This window comes from Giraffa tippelskirchi, chromosome 13, assembly GCF_054371585.1.
Source record: "Giraffa tippelskirchi isolate mGirTip1 chromosome 13, T2T-mGirTip1v1.2.pri, whole genome shotgun sequence".
Lineage (NCBI taxonomy): Eukaryota > Metazoa > Chordata > Mammalia > Artiodactyla > Giraffidae > Giraffa > Giraffa tippelskirchi.
This window is the reverse complement of record NC_137287.1, coordinates 55641280-55662073: the sequence shown is the minus strand read 5'-3', so window position 1 is coordinate 55662073 and position 20794 is coordinate 55641280. Positions and strand designations below refer to the sequence as shown.

The following is a 20794-nucleotide window of genomic DNA, read 5'->3' as shown; positions in this document are numbered from 1 at the left end:
GTCCATCCAAGGGGACACCCAGGCACCCCCACACACACAATGAGCAGGGTGACCTGCGACTCTGCTGCTAAACTGTACAAGTTGACTGAGACTGCCAGGCCGGAGGCTCCCAGTCAGAGTCCCGCACGTACGGCTTCGGCCCTCGGGGAGTGATCTAGTGCTGTTGGCATGCTGAAAACCGCCCCCAGGAGCTTCCAAAAGACAGCTGCCCAAGTCCTGCCCACCGACGCCCACTGTACCCATCCAGGTGGGGCTGGCACTGGGGCTGTGTCCCGCTCCCGAGTGACTCTAAGGCCACACTTGGGACCCCTGGTCACTTTGGGCTGAAAAGGAAATCCTTTTCTAGCGTAAACAGACGATTTTGCAGGGAACGATTTCCCTGTCGCTGGTCTGCATCACCTCAGCGGGCACAGACCGCCTGGAAGCAGAGGACAGCGGCGAGGCTCAGAGGCCGAGAGGCTCGCGTGCTGCATACAGAGGGGCCAGCTGTCTCCCTCCCGCCCAGTCTGAGGCCACACAGCGAACAGAGCACCCTGCACCCACAGCCAGGTCCTCACTTGCGGACTTTCATGGCCTCCTCGTTGTCGGGGCGGAAGAAGTTGTAGGAGCTGTACTGCTTCACGGCCTCCCGGCGGTACTCGCCCACGTTGAACACTGAGTGAAAAAGAACAGCCCCTTAACTGACCATGCTGACCGCCAGAAAGGATCTCCCAGGGCCAGGATCCTTCTTTCCAAAGAAGGAAACCAGGCCGGCGCACGACTTGAATAAGATCCCAAGAAAACCAGAAACCAGGCAGTGGGCTGTACGTCCTGCACTGGCATCGCTTGACCTGGAAGGCAGCTGGGGTTCCCCAAGACCCAGCACTGCTCATGGTGCCCCTGCTTCTCTGGGGTCACCTCCCACAGTCCAGCCTGGAAGCCAGCCTTTCAGGGCCAGGGCTGGAGGCTGAGCCTGAAAGCAGGTGGTGGCCACGTGTCTAGTGAAAACTGGGGCCATGATTCCCACCAACATGGTTGAGAAGGAGTGTGGACTCACATACATGGCCGGATCCACCCCAGCCACTTTGTATACCAGCAGCCCACGCCCAGGATGGGCACTGGGTGCTGACCGGGCAGATTGTGTATGAAGCACTATGCTGGGCACAGGCTTGGAGTGGGGGTGGGGGTTGGGGCAGCAAATGTGAAAAATTATACCTTGTGCTAAAGACATTCCCCATGTCAGTGGGAAGACCAGATACAAAAACATAATCAACAGCACAGAAAGAGTACTTTAAGACAGCCAGTGGAGGAATGTCACAAACAAGGGGTGGGGGAGTTTGAAGGAAAGATCCGCACAGACTGGGGTAGTCAGAGAAGGCTTCCTGCAGGAGATGAGGGCTGAGCTGGGGAGGAAGCAGGGCAGGGAGACCAGAGAGCAGCCAGTGAGCAGAGACTCCCATACACACAGCAGGGTGTACATACAGGGTGGTGGGTGACATAGTGAAAAGGAAGGTGTGACCCCCCCACTACAGGGAGAGCCCCCTAGAGTGGTCCTGCAAAGAGAGTTTCAGCAGCTGAAGAGGGAAAGGCCATTCTTTTTGGGGGGGATGGAGGTCGTGGCAAGTAAAGTGTACCCCCAGTGTGACGGCTCTGGCCTGGGATGCAGCCTCACCTTTTGTGGGGACACCAATCCAGTTGAGGTAGCGGGTTAGCTTCTTGGAGATGTAGGTCTTCCCCCGGGCGGGGAGCCCCACCATGACAATCACTGTCGGGGAGTTGGTGAGCTTTGGCCCACAGGCTGGGGAGAAACAACAGAAGGGCCATGAATAAAGTAGCCAGTGCTGCCCATAACAGGCTTTAAAGAATCCCATGGAAACGGAGCTTTCATTCCCACCTCAAAGCCCCTGCACTTTACAATCCAGCAGGACTGGGCTCCTGGTGGCCAGAGCCCTCGGTCACACGGCTCCCTCTTGCTCTGAGGTCCTCATGGCAGGGACCCCTAAACTCCCAGCCTGACACCTGAGGGCCCCAAACCCAGCCAGAAAATGATGACTAACTCCAGAGGGGAAAGTAGCCCTGGGGTATAAGGAAGGGACTCCCCTGTACCAATAAAGGGTGAGGTCATCAGTAGGAGAGGCTGTCTCAGATGCAACGTAACAGGTAAATAGAGGTGGCAGGTAAGAGCCCTGGTGGGTGGGGTTCCAGCAGCCAAATTACAGATAAATTTCCACACTTCCACGCACGAGGTCTGCATGGCCTTCCTAAAAAGGTTATTTTTAAAAGGCGATTTTCACAGTAAGAGTTTATGAAATGGAAGTCAATCAGGGACCAAGAAGCTGATCCCACAAATTCCACCGCCCCTGCCTGCTCCTCCTTGTCCAAGTTCTGGCTGCTGCCAAGTCACAAGGGCCCCAAGCAGGGCCCCCCGGAAACCCAGAGGGTCTTGCCTGTGCAGCCTCTCCTGGCTTCTCGCCCATGTTCCTCGGAATCTCAACAAAACTCCAGGGAAAGAGGTTTTCACTGGGTTTGTAGAAAGCAGCCCAAAGAACCCTGCTCTGGACATTCCGAGTGCTGTGTTTCCTGAGATTCTGGGGCATCAGGTGAGACAAGTGCTCATGAGCCCGGGACCGCCCATGTGGGCCAGAGACTGGCCGCCTGCCCGCTCCCCACCCAGCAGCGTGTGAGGCGCTCACTGACCACCACGCAGCCCCACTCCCCAGGCTCTGGCCACAGTGCAGACCAAGCAACTCAGGCTACATCACGGAATCTAGGTTCTTTCCTTCTAAACAGGCGAGTGTCAGATGGGAGGGAGGGGGGCCACCAGGCCGCTGACAGCACAAGCTTGAGGAGACCCTTCCTCTCAAGCTGGACACTCCAAAACAGCCCCATGAGGCTGGGCCTGGTGGCCAGACTTAGGTCACATGTCCAAGCACCAGCCACGATGCCCAGGGTCTGCCTCTGGGACCTGCAGCCTGTGGACACGGGGCAGCAAGCGCCCCACACAAACACGGTTTCTCCTTTCATGTTTCTAGACTGTCAGGGACAATCTCCATGAGAGCCAGGAAGAGGAGGAAAGGCCGTCAGGAGGCCAAGGGACACTCAGGAGCCACAGACACCCTTGGCTTGGATTCCCCGGTGGCCAGGGGCTGGGAACAAACAGGCTCCTAGAAAACAGAGGCCTCTTGTCCTGCATGAGCACAGGACTGGGGCAAAGATGCACCAGGGGGCTTTCTGGAGTCCTGAAGGGGCAAGCAGAGAAAGCTGATGGCCTCCTCAGAGACCAGTGGGGACAGATGCCACACCTACTGTCAGCATGTGACAGCTGCAGGTGACATACAAGAAAGTGAAAGTGTCCTCGCTCGTGCCTGGAAACACCCACTCTGCTGATCCTTCCCCCAAGCCATTCATTGGTTTTCCCCTGGTCTTATCTGATATCCCCACTGTGTCACTGCTCCCAGGAGCATCAAGACACACACACGCTCACACACGCTCACACACACACACACACACACACACACACACACACTCTTGGCTGTGCACATGCATGCAATACTTTTGTTGGACTCATGCCAAGGAAGCAGAGGCAGACGGTGACTGATTTATCAAATAGGGGATTACTTCTATATCCACTAATCGTATGTGCAAATCTTCTCTGGCAATAGACACTTTGGGAGGAAAAAACAAAACCTATCAAGACATGGCAGCATAGATACCTTAAGCCCAAAATTCAAGCTGAATCTCAAAACCAAATAAACCATCCCTTGCTTGTCTGGGGAAGCAGAAGTCATTCCTTGAGTCCTTTGGCTTCTTGCATGAGATTCAAAGAGCTGCCAAAGGTGTCTGCGGCTGCCCATCCACCCAGGTGCTCGGGGGTCCCCGAAATGACAAAAATTTACCATCCCTCCTCTTTGTTAAACTCACATCACATCTCAAGTGCTTTCCTGGTCCCATAATCTCCTGCCTCTGTCTCAATTCCACTTTGACGCTCTTCTTCTCTGCTGACCTTTTAATCCTCCCACCTCTCATACCTTCCTCCCTGGAGCCCTGCCTTTTCATCTTTCTCTCCAACAGCTCAGGAATAGGGAAGATAAGTGTATAGCTTAACATTAGGTTTTCCCCAAAGTACTTGCATGTAAGGGGATACACCGAGGTTAGAGGTAAAGAAGCAACAGTCTGCAGAGGCTGCATTGGCAGATTCCAATTCCAGTCCTGCACTGACTGAGCAGCTGACCTCTCTGATTCTTGTTCCCCACTGCCTCAAGCAGGCAGGACCGCTGTCCTAGCTTACCATACTGATGCCGTACCGCAGGCTCAGAAAATTAAAAAACCAATGGAAGACACTTTGCCATTGCTCCCGTAGGCTTCCCTCGTGGTTCAGCAGTAAAGAATATGCCTGCAATGCAGGACCAACAGGAGACACAGGTTCGATCCCTGGGTCAGAAAGATCCCCTGGAGAAGGGCATGGCAACCCAATCTGGTATTCTTGCCTGGAGAATCCCACGGAGAGAGGAGCCTGGTGGGCTACAGTCCATGGGGTCGCAAAGAGTCGGACATGACTGAAGCGACTTAGCATGCACGTACTGCACCTCCTGTAAACTTCCTGCCACCCAGAGGCACTCCAAAATGTTAACCTCAAAAGATGCCATGTCACTCGTGCTCTTTTCTTACAAGTAGGTAGTCAGGCTTCAACACCAAGTTTCAGGGGAACTCATGGAAAACAGACAGCCAAGCTGCAGATGTAGACCGGGCCAGTGCCCAGCGGGCCTCATGCAAGTTCCAAGGCAGAGTGTCTACCGTAACCATGGCAACCTGCTCCCCCATCGCTGCCAGGCTAGGGCAAACGACACGCTGCACAGTAAGCCCTGCTGTGACGCCACCACCTGAAAAGGGCTCTCTCTCGGAACAGGTCCACATACTCCGCCCTGGGAGAATGGAAGGCAGGCCCAGAAAGCCATGGCAGACACCTGACTGTGGTCCACTGGACACAAACCTTCTCCTGGGATCATTTCAGCCCAGAGAATCCACCTGGTCCTGTGTTAGGAATCAACAGGGAAGTGAGCTTGCCCCAGGGGGATGGTGGGGGGCCGTGAGGTGGGCTGAGGCTCTGCAGGGCGGGGAGACCCCAGCTCAGGAAAACTTCTTTCCTAAACTCTTCTGGACTGTGCAGTGGATGCTGCACTCATTCATTGCTTTGCCCGCACATTTTAACTCAATGCCTGATTCTCGTCCAGAGGATGGTCCTCCCAACCCGACAGGCTCTCTGCCAGCAAAGGAGGGAGGGGCGTTTCAGGGAATCAGTTGACAACACAGGACCACGGTGGCTGAGAGGGCCTGGAGCCAGGAGAGTTCAAAGCCAGCACTGCCTCGAGATTCAAACTCCAAGTCACTGGACCTCTGGGAGTCTCGGTTTTCCCTGTCTGTGAAATGCACGGATGTTTCACAAAAGTTCCCAGAGGGTGAAGCAGAAGCTAACGTGTAGGATACTTGCTCCATCAGCCATTAGGGCTTCCTTCCATTAAGGCCAGACACAAGGGAACCAGGACCCACAAGTGAAGGAGGTCCCCTGCATAAGCGGCGAGGGACAGACCTGGGGTTCACCTTGGTCCGGTCCTTCTCACCTGAAACCCCTCAAGCACTCCTTCCTCAAAAAGTGGTTCTCAACCAGCGGCTGAACCTAAGAAGCTTTTAAAACCAGGATGCGCAGGCTGCACCTGCAGCAATTCTAACTCGGAGAGGGGGTACCAGCGTGCATTTTTTCCAGTCTCCCCCACACGATTTAAATGTGAAGCCAGGGCTGAGAATCACGACTGCAGATTACAGTGGCTTCCCACGTGATAAGGTCTGTAAGGTTTCCCGGATCTTCCCTCTTTGAGCCGGAAAACCATCAGTGGGGCTAAAGCCCCTGTGAGAGATGAAACCTTCTCTCAGCAGACAATAGTACATAACCTGCTTTACAGATGAGGAAACCAGGTTCTGAGCGGAGAAATGATACATGAGTTGGGACCTGCACACATAACTCTTTCTGTGATGAGAAACAAAGGATTGCTAGCTCTTCCCAGTTGAGAGTCTACTTCCTTGTCCATTCAGCTGATTCACAAGTCAGTAAGTCTCCCTGAATTATGGTCTGCACTTGAAGGAAGCTGCAGGGTTTGTAAGAAGCATTTACCACCATGAAGGTGTAGCAACCAGGCCCCCAAATGATGGGTTTCAGAGGCGGAAGTGCCACCAAATGAATCAATCTGGGGCTTCCTGTGGCTGTTTTACCGTTCTTTATACATCCACAGTCATGTTTCCTGGGCCCTGTGTTGGTTAACACATCTCAGACGGGTCTGCTGTGACCCCCCAACTAGGACAGTACTTAGAAAGATGGGAACAGGCTCAGGAGGGAGAAAAACCCACCCAGTGTTCCCAATGCCGTTAAAAAAGGGGGGAGGGGCAGGGAATGGGAAAGATGCCAGGAAGAGATACCCTCTCTCCACTACGGGAGGAGACAAATGTGACCATATAAACCCAGAAAGACACAGCTACTTAAAATAACGGCATGCAAGCAATAAATACCCAGGGTGCAGATAATCTTCTAAGAAAAAAATGTAACCCCACAGCCACACACAGGGATTGCAAGAGTGGGCGGGGACAAGGGACTTAATCCATCAGCTTTAGCAACAACGCCCCCCAGCGTCCCCCCCCCCGCCCCGCCCACATCAAGCTGCGAATTGTTCCGACAGGGATTTTCAGGCAAATCTCGCATCTGCGTGTGAGACGTGCAGGCTGATAGGAACTAATGGATGGATCTCTGAAGCCCCGAGCAAAAGCGTGGCTGCACACTTGTGTCTGTCAGAATCACTCAACAAGTGTATGCCAGCCAAGCTCAGTGTCCTCCCTCCCATCCCGCCCTGCTGTGGCTAGACATCCCAGTCCTCACCCCACCGTGAACCCCAGAGGACAACTAAATGTGAATGTGCATTTCTATGTGCACACATACACCTACAGGTGTTTAGAGAATCAATCTATATTTGTGTGCCCCAGTGTATTGAGTGTTATTTTATTAATATCTTTTATTCAAAAGTCAAAAAAGGGTGGGGCTCCTTCTGTATCTCCCTCCTGATTTCAGGTGGGGCATTTCTCACCACCAACAGGTTTTACCCAAATATAACCAGACTGTGGTCAGCCTGTTCAGTGGGCTATTTAAGGGCATGCCTGAAAGGGCTGGGGAGCAAGACAACGGGTAAGGTTCCCCAGCACCCAGCTACCTTGCAAAGAAGCCTAGTTGTCCTTAAGGCTTCTGTGGCCGGCTAGACCTGAGGGATCAAGCTGGCAGAGGGGCACTGTACTCCACCCCACCCCTGCCAGCATGGGGAGCACCTTGCCAGGCCCCCATCACCAGGATGTCCTAGGAGCACCCCAGGGCCAACTCTCCCCACCTCCTGGGGCACGTCTGAGGACGGGGAGGTAACTCACACCTGGGCAAACCGTGGGGAGAGGAGCTGTCACTGCAGCCTTGGTGACCAGCCCGAGAAATGTGACGGCAGAGAAGGCCCACAGGCCACCTAGCACTCGGGGGATACCTTGAAGCCACTTGAGAGGGTTTGCACCTGGGAGCCAGTGTTTACCTCTCAGGCATCCTGACCTGACCTGACCTGGAGCAAAATGCTCACCACTGTCTCAGCCTGTCTACCTGACAGGCCCCTTGGTGATTTTGCTGGAGGAGCGGGTGTCGCCTTCAAACCTCTGGAATCATCCTTTTAACAGGTGGCTCTCTCCCTGGCTGGGGACAGAACCCAAGGTAAACCTTCCCAAAGCATTTACGGGCCAACACCCGGCCGGGCGGGGAAGTGAACTGTCAGCAAACTCCAAGTCCAGAGAGAGAGAGACTGAGTATGTGTGTGTGTGCGCTCGCGCGCGCGCGCCGGCTCGCACACGTGGGAAACGCTGCCAACTGTGTAATCCCCACCCGCAGACCCTCCCCAAAACGTGCACAAAGGCTGAGTTCCAGACAGCTCTCTACGCCCCCGGTACAGGGGGTAAAGGCGGGCACGGGGAAAGGAAGAGAGAAAGGAGGCAGAGAGCAGTAAAGACAGCGAAGGGAGAGGGGAAAAAAGGGAACTAAAGATAGGAGATTAGAAATACATAGAAAGGAGGAGAAAAAGATAGAAGATGGAAAACCATAAAGAAAGAGAAACATATAGAAGAAGGATGGAGTGAGGGGGTGGAAGCAGAGAGAGGAGAGAGAAACACGCGGTGGGGAAGAGGAGGCGGAAAGCGGAGAAAAGGAGGCGAGAGGGAAGGAGGGGAAGAGAGGAGAGCGGAGGTAGCGATCGACACCGAACGGCGGATGGGACCCGAGGAGGCGCGGCGGACGCCCGGGAGAGGGGCCGGGGCCGCGGGACACGCCGGAGTCCCTTCCCACGCGTCCCAGAAACGGAGGTTCCCGGCGGCGCCCGGCGCTTTCCGCTCAGCGCGCGCGCGCCGTTTCCGGGTCCCTCTGCGCTCCCCGGGCGAGCAGAGCCGAGCCGAGCCGAGCGGAGCCCCACGGAGCCCTCGGGCAGGGCCACAGCGCCCCCGACGCCGGCCAGGGGAGGCGCAGCGCCGGCGCCGTGCCCGCCCCGCGCCGGAGCTGGTGGGGAGGAGCGGGGGGCGCCCGGGCCGGGACGCGGGGACGGCGCGGAGGGCGGCGCCCGGCCGGCCGAGCGCGCCGGAGGAGGGGAGCCGGCACAAAAGCGCCGGGTCGGCGCCCGCCACACAATGGCCTCTCTCCGCACACGGCGCGCCCTCCCCGGCCGCCCGGCCCCGCGCGCGTCTGCACTCACTTCTGGGCAGCGAGGGGCGGTGGTCGACCGGGATCCAGATCTTCTGCACCCGGCTCTGAGTCAGCTCCAAGGGCATCTTCCCAGCCGAGGCTCGGCGGCCCTCTGCCCCTTCTGAAGAATTCAGACTTGGGAAGGAGAGCGGCCTGGCGACCCCCGAAACAAAGGGGGGCGAGGGTGCGTGCGCGAAAGCGCGGCTTTTTGGAAACGTGCTTTGTGCTAAATCACGGACGCTCGCCTGGGGCGCGAGGCTCCCCAAGCTCTGCGAGAGGGACGCGGGGCTGGGGCGGCACCCACAGTTCCCGCAGGGCTGGGATGCTCCGAGCGCAGTGACAGCCGCGGTCCTCGTGCGCCGGCTAGAGCCCGTGCGGTCCTGGCCCGCTGGCCTCCTCTCCGGCTCTGCTGGACGCCCAGCGCGCCGCTCTGGCTTTTAAGACAGCCACGCACACGTCAGCCCTGGGGCGGGGACGCATTCCTCGGGTTCCAGCCCCCTTTCACGTGGAAGGAGGGTGGCCCAGCCTGCTGGCGCCCCCTGCAGACCGGCGACGCAACGCCCTAAAGGAGCCCTGGCTGAAGGTGCCACTTCGTGAGCCTCCTCCTATCATCCCCTAAAAACGCCCTGCACAGCTTCCCAGAATAACCACTGCAGCTGTGCTGGGAGGAGAGAAACAGCACCGTCCGATGTGGTCCGTGGAGCCCTGCAAGCGAATCACCTGGAATGCTTATTGCATCCTAAAGACTTGGCCTCTTTAGGAACGGGACCCACATACTGTGCATTTTTAACATGCATTCCGGGCCAGGCACGGTCACGGTGAAAACAGGGGTTTAGGGTTGAAGGTTGGAAGAAAGTTAAGAGGGGACGGGTGTGTGTGTCTCTGCTACCCTAGAGGGAGGCTAGAAGGAGGTCGCTGAGAGCGCCTGTGGGGTCACTCCTTGCCGGAACTGCTCCCTAATAATACCCGTGAGTCTCAGCCGCCACAGCCCTGGCGCCACCCCAAGGGAGGGGGCTTCCTTGGCCCTTGGTCTTCACTCTGCACAATTTCCTGAATTCCTTAGAAACCCTGACCTTTGTTGAACACCGCTCCCCAAAAGCCAGTGCCTAAGACCTGGAACCCGGGGTCCCCGGAATGCTGGGCACAAGGAGAGGGCGGGAAAGACCCGCAGGCTGGACCAAAATGGAACGTGGCATCTTGGTTTTCACCGTCACCGATTACAGTATTTTCGATATACTTTTCTCTCTCCTAGTAGAAGAGTAAATAAAACTAGATCCTATTCTGATCTGAAACTGATTACCTGACTGAAAGTCCGGAATAACTATTGGGAGGCGGCACCTTGATTGTGCAAACCCCTAAAATTCGTGCCATGTAACCCGCACAGCCCTACTGCACGTCTTCCTCGCCAGTTTTTGCCGTGTGTGTCCCTCCCTATCCCCGGTTCTCGAGGCTTTACATCAGCTGGGGACATGTGGCAGTCGTGAGGTCAGGTCCGTGGCTGCCCTGTGAAGATCTGGGGTGCAGGGAGCGGGAGGATGCCTCCCTCGCAGGGCATTCACTTGGATGTGACTTTGGCACGCGACGCCTCGGTGCACAGCGCTGCGCTGCACAGGCGCATCCCTCCGCTGGGGCTGCGCGGTGATTGGAAGGAGGCGGCGCTCGCCGAAACCCACACCGCCGCGGAACAGTCTGCGCAGAGGCTGCCACACGTCGCTCACGTACCGCATGGCTCGGCTGGGAAGGCGCCCGCTCCCCGGCGGCGGGCAAGCAACTCCTGCCTGCCCGCCCCGCCCCGCCGCGCCTCCCCCTTCCTCGCACCCCAGCTCGCCCAGAGGCAGGAGCTCCCCAGCCCGACGCCCACCCCACCCTGGCACTCTCCCAGTCCAGGCAGCCCCCTCCCCCAGCCCGCCTGGGGTCGCAGGGCGTCCAGCGTGCTACCCACCAGGTGGGGACGTACCCTCAAACCCCCTCCCTTCGCGCACCGACCCCCACTCCAGGCTCCTCACCGAGCCCAAGCATCCTCAGTTTCCCCCACGTTAGCCCGCCCAGGGGTCCGGATCTCTCATTGTCGTCCACGGGGGGTACCCTCGACCCCTTCGCCCCCGCACCCTGATCCCCACTCGGGGCATCCCACTCGCCTGGGCGTCCCCCACTCTCCTCGCTCCCCAGCCCGGGGAGGAGGGTCACCCACCGAAACAGCGCCCTTGACCGCCTCCCCCCGCCCCGCCCCCTCCTCCCTCTCCCGAGCCCCTGCCCTCCTCCCTTCCTCCGCTTTGCTGACTGCCTGGTTTCGGAGCTTGGGCAGCTGTTCAGAAACCCGAGTGCGTTGCATTCGGACTTGTTTTTCTGCACTGGGAGCAAATGCCAGAGATGTCACCCTAGATCGCCCCAGGGAGAGTCCCACTCCACTCCAGAAATAAGAGCGGGCTGATCCAAAGAGGAAAACAGCAGGGAGGGCACACCGGCACCCTGCCCCCAGCTGCTTGGGTCTGGGGTGGCTCGGCTGCACCTCTACATGTTTGCACACTCGTCTCTCCCTGTGTGCCTGCTATTGCCCACCGATTTTTTTTTGCACAGGCTGAAGGACAGGGCAAGGCTGGGGTGGCATTCTTCCACCCTCCAAGCTTGCAGAGGACTGTGTGTTTCCGAGCAGGGGGAGAGCAGGCCACAGAAGTGAACTGACAGGGTATCTTTAATTTCCCCGTCTGGATAATGTGTCTGACCAGGGCCCAGCTCTGAGGGCACCAGGCAGTGACATTCCTCGGAACTTCTAGCTAAGCATTCACACCCCACACCCAGACCTGTCGCCTTCGCTGCCTGGGTGTCCATAATGGCTTAGAGCAGAGACTGAGTTCTAGCTCATCATCACCTCCCTCACCTGATGGAGGCCAGCAAACGAAGTTTCACATAATCCTCCTCCCACTCCTTATATATAAGTGCAAACAAACTGGGAGAGAGTGGGGGACTAGGTCGAATTCACACTTTAAAAATAAAGTGGGGGTGGGGGGTGGGTCATGAGGCAGCCAGAACTGTTGCAGCCCTCGAAGTTCCCCAGTGTGGTACATTAGGGTAGCGTTCTTCTGGAAGATAATGTTGCATCTCTGCAAATCCATTTACAAACAAGCCAAGTGCATCTGAACTCCAGATGGACTGGTCCAGAGGCAACTGGTTTAGACATCCACCTCTTTCCCTAGTTCTGCTAACAACCTCATCTATATCCAACCATCCATGGCTTTGACCCACCCCCCAATCTGGCGATCAAGGATGCCGTCCTTCAGAAAAGGCAGCAGAGAATGCAAAAATCCCTCTAATCCGATGATATTTTTACAAATAGGACAGCTTCAAGGATTGGGGGGTATAGAATTTTATGACCCATGGTCTACAAGGAATCTTCCAGATTATCCAATCATCCTTTTAAATGAGTAAAGGGAAGTTTAGAGATTAGAGGAGTCAGAACCGGGCCAAAGGTCAGGGACCACAGCCAGTTAGGAACTTTTTTCTCTTATTTGACACAGACATCTCCCAAGGGACTTGTGATGGCCACAGCCTGACTCCGGAGTGCTGAGAGGAGTTATGATGAGGGGAGTAGAGTGCACTGTGACTCAGATCATCTCACCCCAAGCCCTTTATGTGCGGTATGGCCTGCTGCGGTGCTTATTTATAGAGGTGAATTCCTTAGCTGGGTCCAGACTCAGAAAGAGTGGTGGGGCTGGGTTTTCTCCATGACCTCTCTCTTCTCAGTTCCCTCTGCCAGCCAAGGTCATCTAACCACCTTCTCCACCACCACCACCCCAGACACTCCTGTAACTACAGCAAAAAAGCAACCCCATTTGCACAATGGTGAGCCACTGAACCAGACTTAAACACTGAAATGGTGCTAGAACCCACCTTCTCCCCATCCAGAGGAGACAGAACAAGCCCTGGCAGGTGGTGAGCAATCAGATATTGCTAATTAGACACAAAGTGTCGTCATTTGCTCCTGCGAACAATCCAGTGTCTGAGAGAGTGAAGAGAGACACCAAATAAAAGACTAAAATCAGCCCTTACCTCACCAACCATCCAAAGAAAGGGGAGAGGACTTTTTAATATATATATATATATATAAAATGTCACTCATACATGAATAGGAACACAGATACAGAGATCCACATGATGCAACATCAACGAGTTGAAAACCCAGTTCAAAACCTGCACATGGAGGTTTATAGCAGCTTCACTCATCATCGCCCAAAGGTGGAAGCAGCCAAGATGTCCATCAGCAGGTGAAAGGATAAATAAACTGTGATGCCTCCAGACAATGGGATACTATTTAGTGCCAAAAAAAAAAGGAGCTGTCAAGTCATGACAAAGACATGGAGGAGCGGTAAGTACATATTCCCAAGTGAAAGAAGTCAATCTGAAAAGGCTACAGACTATGATTCCCACTCTATGAAATTCTGGAAAAGGTACAATTACAGTAAAAAGATGAATGGTTGCCAGGGGTTAGGGAAGAAAGAGTGATAAACAGGTGAAGTACAAGGGATTTTTAGGGCAGTTACACTGCTCTGTATATTACAGTGATGGATACATGTCTTTATATATCTGTCCAAATTCATTAACTATACCACACCAAGAGTGAACCCACAGTAAACGGTGGACTTTGGGTGATGATAACGCCTGCCACTTCAGGAGACACAGGAGATGAGGGTTCGATCCCTGGGTTGGGAAGATCCCCTGGAGGAGGAAATGGCAACCCACTCCAGTATTCCTGTCTGGAAAATCCCATGGACAGAGAAGCCTGGCAGGCAAAGAGTTGGACACGACTGAGCACACAACGGCAGCAGTAGATGTGTCCGTGTAGGTTCAGCCTCAGTAACCATGTACCATCTGGTGAATGACGTTGATAACAGCAGACACTGTGCATGGGTGGCGGTGGGGGGTACTTGGGAAAAGTATGTACCTTCCTCTCAATTTTGCTGTGAATCTAAAACTGCTCTAAAAATAAAGTCCAGTTTTTAAAAATCATTTATTTTTCTACAAATGTCATATACATGTTTCTCCAAATGAGAGGACTTACTCATCTCAGTATGAGGTACCAGGACACTTAAATGTGGCCACAGCCTGGGTCTTGGTGAAGAGTCACAACTGAAGTCCTACTGAACCAGCAAGTTTCCTTTCCTTCTGCCCAGCCCTTGTTCCTCCACTTCCTGCAGGCCTTTCCTCTTCTGAAGGCACACCCGTGACCTAGAGACCACACTCTTAAAACTGCCCTGGGTGTTGCATCAGGCTCCTGCACTGAGAGTATCTGACATTCCCTGCCAACCTCTTCACCCAATATCGAGACATATGTCATGTGTGTGTATGGAATCTAGAGAGATGGTACTGATGAACCTGTTTCAGGGCAGCAATGAAGATGCAGACATAAGAGAACAGACTTGTGGGTGGGGGTGGGGGGGACAAACTAAGAGAGTAGCATGGAAACAGATATATTACCATATGTAAGATAGATAGCCAGTGGGAATTTGCTGTGTGACACAGAGAGCTCAAACTCAGGGCCCTGTAACCACCTAGAGGGGTGGGATGGGGTGGGAGATGGGAGGGAGGTTCAAGAGGGAGGGGACATATGTATACCTGTGGCTGATTCATGTGGATGTGTGGCAGAAACCAGCACAATATTGTAAAGCAATTATCCTCCAATTAAAAAAAGTTTTTAAAGCATTCCTTTGTGTGTGCTTTTAAAAATCAGATATTCTGTGGTCTGTTTCACAGTCTGGTACCAACGATCAGTTTCCTGGTTTTGATATTTTTCTGCCATCATAGGAGATGTCACCATAAGAGAAAGCTGGGTGAAGGGTTCATGGGACTCTGTGTGCTATTTTGTAACTTCTCTTATTTCAAAAGAAAGTTTTTTAAAAACACCCCAGATTTTAAATTGGTGATCACTCAGTTTGCTCAAATTCTGGAGAAAAAATAGAATGACAAAAGCAGACACAGTATGTGCTCAGTCATTTCAGTCGCGTCTGACGCTTTGCGACCCCATGGACTGTAGTCTGCCAGGCTCCTCTGTTCATGGGATTCTACACAGTACAGACCAAGGCATGATGGGAGAGGGGAACTGGCAGAAAGGGAGCCAGGACTCTGGTGATTTGCATGTGTTCCTAACACCTTCGCTTCTTGCAAATGACGCACATATACAAACAGAATTTGCACGAATCCCGCACCTGTGGAAAAGAGGAATCAAGCTCAAGCTGTTTTACTTTGGTGGAAGGGGGCAATGATTCTGTTTACGGGTTTTGTGTAGAGTATCAGTGGGTTTGCAGTCTTTGCAGGCACGACATGAAATAAAGAGGAGACCCATGCAGAGGTCGGCTGAGGGCTCCAGACAACCATGCCAAACCTGTTTTTCCTGGAGGGGAAAGCAGACACAGAGACCAGCAAGCAGCTCACTGTCCACCTTCTGGTACCTTTAACAGATGCTCACGAGCAGGAGCTGCGAGTCATGCACAGAACAGGCTGCACTGGAAACACAACCATCTCAGTCCAGCCAGGAAGAAGCAGCAGGTGATCAACTAGCTCATCACAGTGCTGCGTGCTCTGTCTCACGCCGAATATGACAAAGAAAGATCTCCCATGCCCAAGAGCTTGTAATTGAGGACCAGAGTGGGAAATGGCCACGAAATAGAATACAAGCAGGGAACTGAGAGGCAGGTGTTGGGTAAGGTGAGATCATGCTGAATGCAGGCTCAGGGTAAAAAGTTCACGTTGGGAGAATACGGAGAGTTTGCATGGACTTGGGGCAGATGGGCTGGGAATTTCGTATCCATCTCATTGTCCTACAGCGTTTCTCTGCTAAGTCCAAGAGCACACACCGAAGAAAGTCAGTATCTCTCGTGTCTTCCCAAATGAAACAAGCATTCACTGACAGCAGCTGTCCTGGGGACGCCAAAGTCAAATGAGACGTGGTCCTTGTCAGAAATATGGATTCATTTTTGAATTTCATAGTGTCCCCAGCACACACACACACAGAGACGGACACACAGAAACACACAGAGACACACTCTCCTACCTTTTCCCCTTAGAGTTAATGAAACTGAGGCTCACAAATATGACTTCCTTGTGATCACATAGCTATTAATAATAAGCCAAGGAATAAAAAAATATCTGGCTAGGCTGGTATTCTTTCAAGTGTCACCCAATTAAATTACTTTCCAACTAGAACATTCAGTCTCCTTCTCAATAACAATGCCAACAACAAAACTTTGGATCCAAGTGGTTTCTATGACAATATCTACATTATCTACTATTTGGATATAACGAGGAAATAAGAAGCGTCTTAAGAAACTATTACGAAGATTAATAACTAAAAACTTCCAAATAAGCCTACACTGTAAAGTGCTCCTTAGGATATGAAGACAGAGAGTCACCCCCCCCCCGCCAAAGAGTCCCAGCACTCACACCTAACAGCCCCTTCTTAAAAGGCTAATAGTTGCCACCACAACAGAAACAATTTAAAAAGAAATAACTACTTCATGAAATCAAAGTGAGTCAGCATTAAAAAATTCTTTTAAAGAGGTGGAGGAGGGAGGCTTTGGGCTCTTTGTGTATTTCTCAAAGGTTTTAAGATGTCCTAATAAAAGCAAAGAGGAAAAGAAATATCCTACTTCTCAAAAACGATTCAAACTCTTTGATGAGCTCCAAATTTCTATGGTTGATAAGGTATCTTTGTGGCCAGGCTGTCAAAAGCATGACATCGCTGTGGCTCCAGGGCAGTGTGGGCCCACAGAAGCAACAACTGTGGCTGAAAGTTTTCCAGTCGTGAGAAAAATCTGGAGGAGCTAAAGGCAGCGCTGGGTCCCAGTTAACCTCATGTAGCGCAGACGGTGTCACTTCAACACCTCGCGCTGTAACAAGCTGGCAGGTGGTCCACGTTCTGTGTCGTATCCTGCATCTTCAGTTGCCCTCCCAGGTTTGTGGAGTAAGAGGTGTCCAAGTGGAGACACACAGATGAAGGTGCTGGGCTGGGATCCAGATTCAGGGAGAAGGCAGGTGGGTGCAACAGACAGCCAGGTGGGTAGAGAGTGGGGCACGGGGGTCAGACAGGGGGCACCTTGTGGATCATCAGGACAAGTAGCTCCTGTTCTAAATTAGAGGAAGACCCCAGTGGGCACCAAGAAGGAGGAGCAAGAAGACGGGAGGAACCTTCTTCGTAACTCTGGCTGTTTCCACCCCGAGGGGCTAGAATGGAGCCGGGCTGGTGGCAGGTACCCAAGGCTGGCCTCTGGTTATGGTGTTAAGGACAGGTTATAATAGGCAGGCAACAGTCTTTGGGCTGTGAAATAAGGTTCGGAGTCTCTGCTCAGGGTTTGTACAGAAGATAGGGTGAGGGGGAGCTCAAGAGACAGGCCCCCCTGCATGGAGATGATGGTTTCAAACGACTTGGTTCTCAATTTCTCCTCCACTCCTTCCCCAAACAGCATTTATCCTAAGAGGAGGGCAGGCCAGAAAACTTTTTTTCTGGAAAATTCATCTCAAAGGCATGTAAACAAGAGGCGGGGGTGCAGCAGGAAAAGATAGGGGTGCTGGAACCCTCAGTGGATGTAGGGACCTGTAACCATACCATAGGATGCAGGTTAAAGGGCTGTCGAATCCTGAAAAAGTTGCAGTGAGGATGAATTGATAGGAATCCTGGAGAATTCCATGGACTGTACAGTCCATGGGGTTGCAGAGTTGGACATGACTGAGCGACTTTCACTTTCACTTTTGACTGCTGGGAACCTCATCTAACAAGCTGCCTCAGCTCTGCGAGCAGCCACGACAGGGACCCTCCAGGCACAGAACCCCTCCACCTCCCCTTACCTTCCCTCACAGACAACCCACTGGTGAGCAGACCAGAACGTTCTATTCTGCCCAGCAGCTGTGGTCCTCCTAGAAATGCACCAAGTGAGCAATCTAAATACCATTTTCTCACCAGTCTGGTTTGTGACTTGGTCTCCCTAAGCTCCATCACTGCTGGCTGCACTAACATCCAGCTTCTAAAGAGGAAAATCTGGGGGCCAGACACTGGGGCACAGGGTACCCCCCCACCTACACACACACAGGGCTGGCCACCCATTTCTCTCTGACACCAGCCTTGTTTCTTTTCATCATAAGCATGGAAGCGTGCCCTGGAACCCTATTTCTTGCCAGAAGAGTTTCCCAATGACAATATTTTATAGTCACAAACACAAGACAAGGAGAGGTCAAAGAAGCAATCCAGAAGTGTAGTAAGAGCCAGACAAACTGAGGTGGCAGCTCTGGGTCAACTCGCCGTGGAGCAGGGGAAACAGCAGCAGCTACTGATCCCCAAGCACCCCCCACCCGGATGTCTCCTGAGGGTCTTCTAGGACCTGCATGCCCCTCTCTTCCAAATCACAGATGGAAAAGAAACAGGCAAAAACCCACCTGTGCCATAAGAAAAGGGCTTGGTGACTTTCGGTAGGTGAAAGATTTCCAGAACACATCACTGGATAAACTGAGGATAAGTTAGACAACTCTGGAATTTTTTTTTTTCCTAGTTCAGGCTGTTTCCTCATCAGCAAGAAAGCTATCACTTGGCCATTAGTCATGGTGGATAAAGAGGCCAGACAGATGCCAGGGACAGTGTGCAAACACCAGGACAGTGATTACATCAGCTAAAGACTCAAACAATGGACTTCCCCAGTGGTCCAGTGGTTAAGAATCTGCCTGTGAATGCAGGGGGCTGGGGTTCGATCCCTGGTCCGGGAGGATTCCATATGCCGAGGGGCAACCACAACTACTGGAGCCTATACTCTAGAGCCCATGCTCCACAAGAGAGTAGCCCCCACTCACTGAAACTAGAGAAGCCTGCACACAGCAACCAAGACCTAGCGCAGCCAAAAAGAAATAGACAGTTAAACAAGAAAAAGACTCAATCAGTCTGGCAGCCCTTCACTCCCCAAAGGCAAGCTCACAACAGCACAGTTTGTCAAATACTTGTTACTGGCTTGAGGAGGGCCAGAGTCATCCGGATACAGAAGGCTGGACCTGGAACCCACATCCAGACACTTGGCACGGTTCTCTGGGGACAGGGTTCACACCATGCCTGCCTCTCCTCTGCCTTCCACTCCCCCAATGCCAGTCACCCCTTTATGTAAACAGGCAGTGGGTGTAGCAGTGTTTTTCACAAGAGCCGAAAGTCCAAGTATACATCAAGAGATGAATAGCAAGACAAAATGTGGTCCATCCATACAATGGGATATTACTGAGCCTTGAAAAGGAAGGAGGTTCTGATACATACGGCAACATGGATAAACCTTGAGGACATTACATATGTGCTGTTGTTGTTTAGTGGCTACGTCATGTCCAACTCTTTGCAACCCCATCGCCTGTAGCCCAGCAGGCTCCTCTGCCCATGGGGTTTTCCAGGTAAGAATACTGGAGTGGGTGGCCATTTCCTTCTTCAACCTATGTTTCTAGGAGAACTCATGAGTTTTTGTGTTCCCCTAAAACTCACATGCTGAAGCCCTGAACCCCAGTACCTCTAAATGTGACCGTATTTGGACGTAGGGTCTTTAAAGGAGCAATTAATTTAAATGAGGCCATTAGAGTGGACCCTCATCCAACCTGACTAGAGTCTCTACAAGAAGAGGAGTTTGGACATGCAAAGAGATACCTGGTGTGTGCCCAGAGAAAAAAGGCCCTGTGAGCGCAAGGAGGCCTCAGGAGAAACCAAACCTCCTCTCAGATTCCAGCCTCCGGAACCGTGAGAAAACAAGTGTCTGTTGTTTAAGCCGCCCCATCGGTGGTATTTTGTTATGGCAGCCGGAGCAAACTAATACAATTATGCTCCATGAAAGAAGCCAGACACAAAGGGTCGTGCCGTGTATAATTCCATCAGCAGGAGCTCTCCAGGACAGGTGGATCCACACAGACAGAAAGCAGATGGCTGATCACCAGGGGCTAGAGAGACTGGGGGTGACTAATGGGGATGAAGCTTTCTTTGGGGGTGACAATCACCTTTTGGGACTGGATGGGGTGCTGGTTGCACTGCACTGTGAATATATTGTACTAAATGCCACTGGATTGGGGCTTTACGATGGTTCATTTTGGAATTTCCCTGGTGGTCTAATGGTTAAGACTCTGTGCTCCTAATGCAGCGGGGAGTGGTTTCGATCCTTGGTCCGGGGAGCTAGGATCCCACATGCTGCATGACACAGCCAAGATAAATCTCACTTTAAAATCATTCATTTTACATTGTGTGAATTCCAGCACAATTAAAAAAAGAAAAAGACAGCAGATGAGGGCTGATCGAGAGAGATCTGAAAAATGAAAACATTAAATCTGTTAAAGTTACAAGGTGGTCAACAAGACAGAGGAGAAGAGGATGATAGAGAGACCAGGAAAAAGCAAGTTTGGGAGAATGGAGATAAGCAGAAAGGACAGGGTCAGCCCAGAACTCTGCGTCCACAGCCTGGTCTGCACCCGCCAACTGGCAGCCTTCGCCCTTTTGCCCCCTACCCAGTACCCCCACCTTCAACAACACGGGGAGGGGAGAGGAGAGAGCAGGAGACTGAACAAGTCATCTCACATCGAGGGGCGTGAGCCGCTGTACAAGAGTGGGCTTGCTTGGTGATGCATCGGGGTCAACACTTACCTAAACCAGGGGGTTTTCATATGAAAAGTGCACAGCAGAGACTCGGCACACAGTGGGCTCAGGACTTCCCATCCTGAGATGGGAAGAGCTCTGTAAAAAGTGAGCCTTCCCCTTTCTTCAGACCCCAAATATCTCCCTGAACTCTCAGCCAGCTGGAGCCATCTGAGCCAGAGAACGGGTTTCTCCGACTCCTTCGTCTTCCCCACCCTATCCGACTCAGCGACATCCACCTTGTAGCTGGGAGGTTCTGTGACTTCCCGTAACAGTCAACGTTCTCCTGAGAAACAGATTTGTACATATGTATGTGTGTACGCATGCATGTAGATATGTGTGCACGTGTGTATGCATATGCGTAGGTATGTATGTGTGTAGGTAAGTGGGGGGGG

The 20794-nt window shown here is 52.9% G+C and overlaps 1 protein-coding gene across 10 annotated transcripts in view; it reads right to left on the bottom strand.

The window, feature by feature from the left end:
• PFKFB3 (6-phosphofructo-2-kinase/fructose-2,6-biphosphatase 3) overlaps positions 1 to 20794 on the bottom strand; it is an 82092-nt gene that overhangs the window by 17018 nt on the left and 44280 nt on the right. For 6 of the 10 annotated variants that reach the window (XM_081556644.1, XM_081556643.1, XM_081556641.1 and 3 more), the window contains exons 2-3: positions 1652 to 1777; positions 558 to 654 (exon numbers count right to left, since the gene is read on the bottom strand). In XM_081556644.1, coding sequence (XP_081412770.1) covers positions 558 to 654; positions 1652 to 1777 — 223 coding nt within the window. Of the gene's footprint in view, positions 1 to 557; positions 655 to 1651; positions 1778 to 8786; positions 9189 to 20794 lie in introns of those variants that run through there. The other 4 variants (XM_081556640.1, XM_081556639.1, XM_081556637.1 and 1 more) reach the window with 1 other exon arrangement.